Raw genomic sequence first — 11,933 nt, 5'->3', positions numbered from 1 at the left:
GGATCAGGATAGAGGTGTTTATATAGGGTAACGGAGAGTTATAAAGGATAGAGGTGTTTATATAGGGTAACGGAGGATTATAAAGGATAGAAATGTTTATATAGGATAGCGGAGCGTTATAAAGGATAGAGATGTTTATGTAGGGTAACGGAGCGTTATAAAGGATAGAGGTGTTTATATAGGGTAACGGAGCGTTATAAAGGATAGAGATGTTTATATAGGGTAACTAGATGTGAATAAAAGGTAGCGGAGTGATTATGGAAAGTGATATATTAGTGGTATTATTGTATCAATTTCTCAAGTTTGTGGAGGATTTTAATTTTTTACTATGTCCATATTATAAAAACAATGAAAATTAAACTTTCACATAAAATGAGTGATTGTGCGATAATTGTTTTCATTTCCCATTGACTGTCATTGACACAGCTTTCCCTGCAAACGGAGATAGGTCCACAGAGTATTCCTTGATGAGAGATTTTGTTTCTGATTGGATTTCTGGTGAAAGAAGTGTTGCCTTGATGAGATGTTTCACTGAATAATGATTTGATTCCAGGTGAAAGCAAACACATGTAATTGAATTAAACAATATTGTAACATGCGAGTACAAGGGCCACCGCGTGGGAATCCGAATCGTGTGTCGTAGAGTCGTCAACATTTACATACAAGCAAATGAACCTTTGTAGTAAATTCAATCCACTTTCCAATATAATCTTAATTAACAAAGTAAAGAGATAAATACACATTACATGAAAGAAAACAAGTATCGTCATGGTGATCGATATTCGATCTTGAACAATGCACTATTTTAACTTTTCAAAAGACAGATATTTAAGTACTGGAACTTTTGCACAAGAGAGTAACCAAGGTCTGACCCTCAGTTTATAACAGTGTAAAATCAATTCATAGGTTAAGAATAGATTTCAACAAATTTTGTACATAACTTGATGTTATTGACGAGTATTGCGTAGACAAAAGGTAGCGGTTACTGTAGTGTATTACTGTGGTACAATATTCATGTGTAAGATACTCAACTTTATGACACAAGCAATGCTTTTCAAACTAACAGGAAACATGACCATCAGCAGCAATAACACGAACTCACTCCCAACAACAGTCTACAGTATGATCGGGTCGACCAGTGTGGGTCCTATCACGTGGGATGACGCCACGTGGATTCTAACCAGCTCCTTCATCATTTTTACCATGCAGTCAGGTTTGTCCAGCACTTTTTGTATAGTTTATTTGTGTGATAGGCAGTCATTGGCGAAAGAATTCGTCTAGAAAGATATACATCACAGGGGATACATGATGATATGTCCTATTGCAGAGAAAAATCTAGGCATTTGATTGGACGACACGCCGGGAATATGAGGTCATGTACCCTGCCAAGAATAGATGAGATACAAAATGGCTATGGTAGATTTATACACTTTAATAACCGCTTCGTGAAATAAAATTAAAACATTACATGTACATTGTATATATTTTTTTCTTCTAGAAAATTGATCGCTCTGACTAGGACATATTTGTTATATGGATTCTTGTTCCGGTATATGGATTCACATTCCTTGTATATCCAATTATCCAAATTGGTGTTTTTAAATCACAGTGTCCGGTATAAGATATTTTAAAAAATAGAATAAACAGTACACAAAGTTAAAATTTTAACTTTGTGTACTATTTATTCTATTTCTGTTAATATAAATATATAGGGAATGTGAATCCGAAAACCTCGCCAAGAATCCATATAACTAATAATGTATTTATATTTATACATATCTCAGGAGCGGATCCAGGAATTGCGGTTAGGGGGCGCAAGTTTATGAGGCAGGGAGTGTGGGTCCAGGGCGAAGTCCTGAGGGGGGTTCAGGGGGCGAAGCCCCCGGAAACTCCTGGATTCTACAGATTTTATAGGACTTGAATTTTACTATTTTCTGTCATTTTTAATAAGGTGATATTGATAAAATGACGCAAATTTTAAGGGGTTTTAGTAAAAAAAAAAAAAAAAAAAAAGTAGTTCTCCCAATAAAAGTAATGCAATAAATGAAAATGTTTTATTACTTATTTCTCCGAGAGTGATCTGTAACTCATCAATATACATCTGCATACAAAAACACATCTCAAGGCGTGTAGGAAAAAGTCCGGAAAACCGTTAAAAGGGCACAACTCCATCAAAAATCAACGAACCAGAATAAAACTTAAACTCGATCTGTAACTCATCAATATACACCTGTATACCACCAAAAAATCAATTCAATATCCCAAGGCGTTCGTTTAGAAAAAAGTCCGGAAAACTGGGTGTTGCGGAAGGACGGACAAGAGTAAAACTAATGCCCCGACCACTTTGTGACGGGGGCAAAAAATTGTTGGGAACCAAATTCTTTGCAATTCACAAATCATTATCTTCAAGTTGTTTGTAAAGGCCTTAACTTGAAAACTGTGAGAGGAGTTAAATGGACAATCCATGTACTCATTTTGTTATATTTCCTCAAAACTGACTATGTTCAACAACCTGCAATTTTCTCAAAAACTTAAGGAAATCAAAATTCTTGCTACAGACATCTTCAATACCCCTACAAACACCCTGTAAAATAAGAAGGTCCTGTATCTAGCTTTAGATCTGTGAGAGGAGTAATACAAACAATCCATTACATACTCTCTATAAGGCGGTCCTGACTTGAAAAATGTGGGAGGAGTTAAACGAACTAATTAATGTACTCTCTATGTAATAAGTGAAACTGTTCAACAAACTGTAATATTCTAAAGATAACATGACGAAAATCAAAATCCTTGTCATTTGCACATCGTCAATAACCATACAAACGCTTTGTAAAATAAGAAGGTCCTCACTTGAAACCTGTGAGTTAGTCGTGCATTCTCCATGTAAGCATTAGATAGCTATTTTAAAAGGGGCTAAAATCCTGCAAGAGAGGTCGAAATGAATCGAAATACCAACATCATCTATAGTGACGCACACCGAAGCTACATAGCAAATTTCTACTTTAAATGTGACAGAGAAATGCAAACAGAAACAGGAAACCCAAAACGGAAGGACGGACGCACAGACAATCGCTGTACCATAATTAATAAAGAAGGGGGTAAATAAGTTAAACTACATGTATTTCTTTGGAATGGAGAAACATGAAAATTAAGCTCATGTATGGATAAATGATCAACTACAAGTATGAAGAGAAGGTGCACCGTGGTTCTTGAAACGAAGATTTGTTTAAAACAGCCCCTTTATTTTCAGTACTAGTATTTCATAATTATTTACCCCATTGGAAGGGATCTAAATTGAATTTCCTTTACGCTACGATATACTTTTTGACAAGTTTGGTTAAAGTTGGCCCAACGGCGTACCCCAGGTCCTGGAGAAGAAGTCGAAAATATGAGAAATTAAATGCCAACGACGACAGATGATAACAATTTTTAATCAGAAAAACCTCACTTGAACTTATGGCAGGTGAGCTTTAAAAAGGTTAAGAATATTTGTCCAATTCATGATTAACCACTGTCGTCTGTGAACTTATCACATGTCAAGGTCAGTGTCGCTGGTGAAATAGAAATATTTCTTCCAATTCTTGCATTGGGGAAAAAAACATAACAGTTTATATTTGTACATGTTTATATATGGGGCAAGGATGTTTAAGACGAAACAATATATAACACTAAACTATAGGTATTTTTTCAAGATGGTTAATTTTATTGTAATTGTGCAGACATTAAAAGTCCTTACATTGAAGAATAGCTGCAGATAGATATAAAACATGTGTATTATATCCGAAGTTCAGATTCACCAGTAAAACAATGGATTTAAGAATACCGTTCCCAACTTTGTAATGACAATTAGCCAAGGCTGAAGTTACTGGTAAAAGAAATATATAGCTGTGTAATGCAAAAAGTTTGTTTACAATCGGGTAATCTATTTTAACCCTGAATCGTGGTAACAGAACTGACTGTCCAGGTGAAACATTAAACAAAATGATTTGTGACCTTTGTTACAAAAAATGAAGACATCCAGTTCCTCACCCCACTATCGACATGTCGAACGCACTTGAAGTTTTTGTTGCATGATGTTCAGAATTCGTTCGATTTCTCATTTAATTCAGCGTTGATATCACAGCATATAATCTTTCCATTGAAAGTATATTTATCTGGTGTTTAGCTTGGGCAACCATATGCAACGAGTTTGTTTCTAATGTACAGTGAAATTTTTACTCACAGGAGAACGAACAAATTAGAGGATTAACTTCAAGAAGACGTAAAACAAGTTCCAGAAATCAATATTTAATCAAAATGTTTACAGTTCATCTAAGATAAGAAGTCCTTTGGCTTTTTAAGTGACACTGAGTAAACCATATTTGAAAAAGATATGAAAATATATCAGAAATCAGCAAGGAGCGAATAATATATGGTGAATCCCCACCATGTATTCCCTTTTAGGTTTGAAACCATTAATATTTGACCCCAGGTAAATGAACTATTATAATAAACTGTTTTTATCTTAGTCAGTAGTTAGATCAATCAGTACATGTATGGATGTATTTTTTTTCTAAAGTTCATAAGCCACATCGCTCGCCTGAGCAATTGCGTTTTCCCATCTAAACCTTCAAGCAAAATGGAGCTTTGTAACAAGTTTGGTTTAAAAGGACAAAGTGGTTGTTTTGGGAATTTTGTCCAAACAATGAAATAAAGTTTATACCTGACAAAATATATTTTTTTATTAATCGAAACTGTCAGACTAACATTTTTTAGACAACTCTACATGTTATTGAGTCGTTCTCTCTACAGGGTTTGGTTTGCTAGAGGCTGGCTGTATTTCCAGTAAGAACGAGGTCAACATCATGATGAAGAACGCTGTGGATGTTGTGTTCGGGGGACTGTCCTACTGGATGTTTGGCTTCGGTCTCAGCTTTGGAGTAGGCGAGTACTCTAACCCTTTCTGCGGAATTGGCTACTTTTTCGTGGATACCTCAGATGACCAGATGGGAATCCTTTTTTCTACCTTTGTGTTCCAAATGTCATTCGCCACTACCGCAACCACTATCGTCTCGGGAGCCATGGCGGAAAGAACAAAGTTAACGTCTTACGTTATATTCTCTTTCTTCAACACTTTGATTTATTGCATTCCGGCTCACTGGGAATGGGCCGCCAATGGGTTTCTACGAACACTGGGTGTGGTTGACGTGGCAGGCGCAGGTGCCGTCCATCTGGTAGGGGGCGTTTCTGCATTAATGGCGACCCTCATTCTCAAACCGAGACTGGGACGTTATGACAATGGAATCAAGCCACTTTCTCTAGGAAATCCTGTCAGTGCGTTAATTGGGATGTTCATGCTCTGGTAATTACTGTAGTATCATGTATGAAATGTAAACGCTTAGTAATGTCAGGCGGTTAGGCGCTTGGTTTATGTTGAGAGAAATGAGCAGCTGGACACAATATCAACTATGACGTATGTTCTACTTGTGATGATACAGTTTTATGAAACCCTTAATGAGATAATCATCTTTCAGGTGTCTTAATGAGATAATCATCTTTCAGGTGGGGTTGGTTAGCTTTTAACTGTGGAAGTACCTTCGGAATATCGGGAGGCAAATGGAAATTGGCGGCAAAGTAAGCCGGTGTTCGTTGAGTTTTAAAATGAAACTTTTTATGTAAAAAAGAGAGTAATGATCGACCTTTCAGCCCACTTGTAATGGGTTAAATGAAGGATGCTTTGTAGTTAAGGAAGGATGCAGAGAACAATGACCCCCGACATGCACAGTTGTCTTGTAATCTTTGTGACGTGTCTCATTAATGGAGAAGGTATCGAGGAAGCCACACGCAAGGCAACATACTTAACTCTTCTTTGTGTTACGAAAAATAATATTCAAGGACGATCCAGGTCTCTCAGAGGCGTATTCTTTTTCCTAGACACCATTTGATCCCTATGTGATTTATTTCCGAATTTGTAATCAATCTTGTAATGCTAAATTAAGTTAAAATATAGAACAGTACTTAGATTTTAAAATAATCTTAATGACCTCTGTTAACATACTTATTTTACACCTTTTTATATCAAATAGCACGCATGGTAAACATAAATGCTGGACTAGATTTTCCACAGTTAAAATTAGCTATTACTAAACAATAACACCAGCATACTATTTATACAGGTCGGCGGTGGTAACTTTAAACGGATCCATAGGTGGCGGAACGATTGGTATCCTCATTTCGTAAGTTGTGTCGCTTCTATCATTTTACTCTACATTATATAACTATTCAACAAAAGTCTTCAATTTCTGCATTTATTCTTCTTTTTAGATTTATACGATTCAAAGGAAAATACGACGTCAGTTACACGGTGAACTCTGTTTTGGGTGCCCTTGTTTCCATTACGGGTAAACCAAGCAAAAGCTACTCTGTCTGTCTGTCTGTAAACATAGTCCAATCGAATGAAACTCATACTTTGAATTTTATTTTCAACAGGTGTATGCGCAGTGGCTCGGCCGTGGGAGGCGCTTGTGATTGGGGGCATAGGTGGCGCTTTGTCTCTGCTGTCTGTGCATGTTTTAGACAAACTGAAGATTGATGATCCAGTCGGAGCTAGCTCCGTACATGGAACCTGTGGTATATGGGTACGGAATAGTTTTAGACAAGCTAGATAGTAAGGCAAATTCAGTGGCAGATCCAGGATGAAGACAAGGGGTTTGGAATCACATTTAAGCCCCCAGTAGGTCCAGGGCAGTTAGATGGGGGACCCAGGGGACGTAACCCGGGACATACTGGGGTATGAAAAGTAGAGGGACTAAAACCATACTTAAAACACGTGTTTCGAATCCAGTAAGGATTGATGAGGTTGATATCACTTTTCCAACTGTTTTCTCTGTTATAACCCATTGGAGTTCCAACGTGTTAATTTCCCCACAACTTACATTTCTCAGTTCATACCACAGGCACTTGTTTCGTTTCTGTAAATAACTTACGACCTCTGTATATTATTAGTATACAGAGGTTGTAAGTTATTTACAGAAACAAGTGTCTGTGGTTCATACAATGAAAGGTCATTGGGCGGGGGACTGTGGAAATTAACAAGGAATGCCATGCATAACTCAATTTTTATCATATAGCTAATAAATAGTCTACTATAAAATCTGTGTAAAATCTAGAGAATGTTAGCGTTCAATATCTTGAGAATTTATTGAACACTAACTTTGCATTGCGTAAACTGTGTGAGCCCGAAACATTCCGAGTATGAGCGTTCAATATTGACCTTACCGTAAGGTGGCAGGGGACAGTTTCTTTGGTTTTGAAACACGTAGATAGGGGGTATACACCAAAGTCAGATTATGACAGACTAATGAAAAATCATATTTCCCTTTTATGTCAATACTTGTATTTCATATTAGTGTAGTTAATAAATTATGACCCAAAATTACATGTCATCTATAAATACTGGTGCTGGTGTACAAAACATGCTCTGAGCAGGTTCCCCTTTTTTGCTTTGATTTTCACTCATTTGGGCTAATCCGCACCACCCCCACACCAGCACAGTACCAAGCATGGGGATTTAGACACTGTGCACAATCAAGAACCCTATCTGACCTTCTCAAAAATCTACCTCTCATATGGGGCCATCCACCTTCCCTCACAGCTACAGACCTTTTGCTGGACCATGCATGTTTTCACCGGAATTTCTTCAGCAACTGACCACGTGTCTTAGTTTCGTATTTGCACCCATCTATATGCTAGGAATCATGGTGACACCTACATGTTGTATATCAACATTTTTATTAAGCACTCAGCTACATTTGACATGCATCCTAAAATCATTGTATACATTTTTACACATGTAATATCACTTCAAATATGGGGTATTTCCATTTTTTGAAAAAGTTGACCGGGCCTATAGTGCGAAACTGTCCCCTGCTACCTAACGACGTAAACAAGCCAAAATGGCAGACGACGACGGGTTTTAAGAAATGCATGCTGATATTGCACACTTTCACTTTAGATGCCAAAATTGATGAATTCTCGTCTATTTTGGAGTATTTTGAGTGAAAAGGGATATAGCCTAATTTAACAACTAAATACTTTAGCTATATATTAAAGGGGTTATTGAACTTAAATTGGTGAATATTGGCACTCGTTTATGGAGCGCCAAATTAACGTAAACTCAAATGATTGAAGATATCGTCAAATAGTTGAAGATATCATCAATTCATTTGATGCGCGCAACAATTCCATTAAAGATCTCTTCAAATAATTAATGATATCTTCAATTCTGAATTATTGCGTGCATTAATTGAATTGATGTCGCATTAATTCTTCAGCTGAATTGATGCGCGCTTTGGTTGAATTAATGATCTCTTCAAATGAATTAATGATATCAACAATTGAATTGATGTGCGCTACAATTCAATTGAAGAGAGGAATAATTGATATAATGCGCGCATTAAATCAATTGATGAGAGCAATAATTGAATTGATGCGCGCATTAATTCAATTATTGCTCTCTTCAATTGAATTAATGGTATCTTTAATTCATTTGAAGAGAGCAATAATTCTTTTAGAGAGAGCAACTATATAATTAAAGATATCTTCAATTCAACATATCCACAATTAAATTAATGATATCTTTAATTGAATTGTTGCTCTCTTTAAAAGAATTGACGCGCGCATTAATTCCTTATACGAAAGCATTGTAAATGATTTAAAGATATCTTCAATTGAATTAAAGAGATCATCAAATTATTTATACCGAGCTCTAAATTAATTATTGCGAGCAATATTTCTACTAAATTGATGCCCTCATCAAATGAATTGAAGAGAGCAATACATGTAATTGAATTAATGCGCGCATCAAATTTATTATTGCTCTCATTAATTGAATTAATGCGCGCATCAATTGAATTGAAGAGAGCAATAATTGAATTAATGCGCACATTAAATTAATTATTGCTCTCATTAATTCAATTGATGCGCGCATTAATTCAATTGATGAGAGCAATAATCGAATTGAAGCGCGCATTAATTCATTTGATGAGAGCAATAATTGATTTAATGCGCGCATTAATTCAATTAAAGAGAGCAATAATTGAATTGATGATATCTTCAAATAATTGAAGATATCTTCAATTATTTGAGTTTATGTTAATTTGGCGCTCCTTAAGGAGGGGGTTGTTATATACCTAACACCCTCCTCTCCCAAGACAGATACAATTCAACTGCAGTCTACGGTACTTGAAATTATATCGGAATTCAATTGTCCAAATATTTATATACACGAATTAAAAATGGCAAATCACAAAATAACAAAACCTTTGAAAATACGGTGGTCCTTAAGGAGGTACTCTACATCGTCATAATGAGTTCCTTTAAAAACATGGAGGAAAAAATTAAAATCAACAATATTTGACTTTTCTTTTTGCATTTAAATATCTAGCCGAATAGCTTAGTACCGGGGTAGATTAGCATACTGGCTGCTGAACTGTAGGTCGCAGGTTCGAGTCCAGTAGGGGTTTTAAATTTTTTCCAGGTTATCTTCTACTAAAACTTTTTTTTTTGGACAAAATAAAGTAAATTTGAAAATGTTCAACTTCAAAATATTGTTGTATATATCCTTCACTTTTCATCTACATCAAATTTCTCTGGTGTAGCATATCTCCTTAACTCTGGCCAAGTGTATATACAATATTTATCTGAGTATTTGTTGTATTAATTTTCATGGTGACGTTGTTTAGAGTCTGCTGTCCGTAGGCTTGTTTGCCACATTTGATCCGTTAGAGAACACCACCATGGGACGAAGTGGCGTTTTCCAAGGTGGCGGTTTCTACCTGCTGGGAGTTCAGATGTTGGCGATTGTCGTCATCATTGTGTGGAGTTCTGTGTTATCCCTGGTAATGCTCCTGGTACGCAAAACTTCATTTCTTCACCCCAGATAATATAGTTTATACGTGTATATTTACATTTTCAACTGTTTTATCTGCAATAACTCCTTGAAGCTCCAGTGTGTTAATTTCTCCATATTTTTCACTTGCATGCAAATTAATGACGTCATTTGGCAGTGGAAATTAACATGAAATGTTGTATGCATTTCAATTTCTATTAGGCAGTATTTTTGATTTTTATCTCAACATAAATAATTTAAGGAAAGGTGATAATTTACTGACAGCGAAGCCGTTATGCATAAATTACCATGTTTATCATTATATTAATCACCTCACATATTGATTTTGACTACGGATAACTCCGTTTACCTGATCAATATATAGGGCTCACGGTGGGTGTGACCGGTCGACAAGGGATGCTTACTCCTCCAAGGCACCTGATCCCACCTATGGTATATCTGGAGGGGTCCGTGTTCGCCCAACTTTCTATTTTGTATTGCTTATATAAGTTATGAGATTGATCACTGTTTGTTATCTTCACCTTTCATACACAACAAAACTACACAGCAATTCCTTACAATATATATATGTAAATATTTTTTAGATTCTGAAATTCACCGTTGGACTGAGATTGACTGTTGAACAAGAACTCGCGGGCGCAGACTTTTCAGAGCATATGATTGGTCATGATACCATGGTAACGCACATGATCAAAGATTATGTACAACAAGCACAAGATGCTCGCGAAGAAACACCGCTGTCTGTAATTTCAGGAAGGATTGAAAATGGCATAGAAAAGGAAAGAAATACCGAAAACAAGAAAGCGAAAGACAAGAACAAATTTGTGAAAATTCGTAGGGGGTCCTGCATTTCACGACTATCCTACCAAATATCCAGGAGTGTGCTGATACAACACGACAAGGTGACTCCCCTAACTAGTAACGAGATCCCGGGTCAACCGGATGGACCCTGCTAATTGAAAATGCAAAGGCTGTGTAAATATCAAATAATGAACATTTTCCAGAACTAGACATGTTAATTATGATAATTAGTGTATATGTCGTCACGTGTAGTGCTCCTTACACTTCATCGACTGCTCGTTCTGTTGATTCTGTAGAATTTTTAAAATTAAGTTATTCAATGCTTGTGTGCAGGTCCTAAAAAGGGGAGTCAGTTCAGAAGAAAGAAATTCTCGGAGGAAATTTGAAAACTCACTAAAGAGAATGTATTGCCCTCCTTTTCTACTGCCTTTCAGTTTGCTTCTTAAGGGCTTAGTAAATGTCTTAATCATATCGTACGGAAAAGGAAGTAGTAAACTATTTAACTTGAAGTGAAAGGACTGCGTTTCAGCTATCGTCAGTTATCTACAGAGTGCTTCTCATCGATTTTCTTCAATGGAGCGTGTGTGACTCAAAACCATGGTTTGCAATGATGCGTTTCAGCCTGAGGATAACGTGTTACTGCTGATGAATGGCTAGTAAATCTGAAGCTTTCTTTGGAGAGCAGCATACTTTTTAAATAATCAATACATGCAACTCGTTCAGTCATGAGAGAGTCTTCTTTTTTAGTGGTGCCCTTCCATTTCAGAGCTCGTTGCTGTGATATTCAACAATCTTCATATTGTTGTTGTGCACTCGCTCTGCAGAACTTTGGTTTCAGGTTTCCTGAAACTACTTAGTCCCTGCCAGCCTGTCGTTTAATATGTCCGGTTTCCTTACAAACTGTATATTCATTGTTGCCCAATAAAATCGTTATCAATACTAGTTTCAGTATTTCTAAGTAGAAATCTCAGCTACGATGTACGCATGTCTAAATTATGGCACACCGATTTCACAAAAATGAGAGAAGCTTAGTTTCACATTTGTTAAAGTAGGTTTATCAGTCGTAAAGTATAGTTAACATATAGAGTTGATTATAATTACACGACAATTACAGTTTTTATCAGTCGTAAAGTATAGTTAACATATAGAGTTGATTATAATTACACGACAATTACAGTTTTTATCAGTCGTAAAGTATAGTTAACATATAGAGTTGATTATAATTACACGACAATTACAGTTT

The 11,933-nt window shown here is 36.2% G+C and overlaps 1 protein-coding gene across 1 annotated transcript; it reads left to right on the top strand.

The window, feature by feature from the left end:
• The first annotated feature begins 1,071 nt into the window (after positions 1 to 1,071).
• LOC125651738 (putative ammonium transporter 3) lies at positions 1,072 to 11,617 on the top strand. Its single transcript, XM_048880482.2, has 8 exons — positions 1,072 to 1,213; positions 4,792 to 5,341; positions 5,542 to 5,613; positions 6,156 to 6,215; positions 6,304 to 6,380; positions 6,469 to 6,617; positions 9,723 to 9,890; positions 10,474 to 11,617. Exons 1-8 carry the CDS (start codon positions 1,072 to 1,074, stop codon positions 10,843 to 10,845), a joined length of 1,590 nt encoding a protein of 529 aa, XP_048736439.2. The 3' UTR covers positions 10,846 to 11,617.
• Positions 11,618 to 11,933: the final 316 nt, after the last annotated feature.

Source organism: Ostrea edulis, chromosome 5 (assembly GCF_947568905.1).
Source record: "Ostrea edulis chromosome 5, xbOstEdul1.1, whole genome shotgun sequence".
Taxonomy (NCBI): domain Eukaryota; kingdom Metazoa; phylum Mollusca; class Bivalvia; order Ostreida; family Ostreidae; genus Ostrea; species Ostrea edulis.
Note: the sequence above shows the minus strand (reverse complement) of the source record. Positions and strands in the feature narration are given on the sequence as shown.

Bases quoted from the DNA above. Each gene is read 5' to 3' on its own strand.
- LOC125651738 (XM_048880482.2), top strand. From the start codon at position 1,072: ATGACCATCAGCAGCAATAACACGAACTCACTCCCAACAACAGTCTAC. The intron at 6,216-6,303 runs GTAAGTTGTGTC...TCTTCTTTTTAG, and splicing joins ACGATTGGTATCCTCATTTC to ATTTATACGATTCAAAGGAA. The intron at 6,618-9,722 runs GTACGGAATAGT...GACGTTGTTTAG, and splicing joins ATGGAACCTGTGGTATATGG to AGTCTGCTGTCCGTAGGCTT.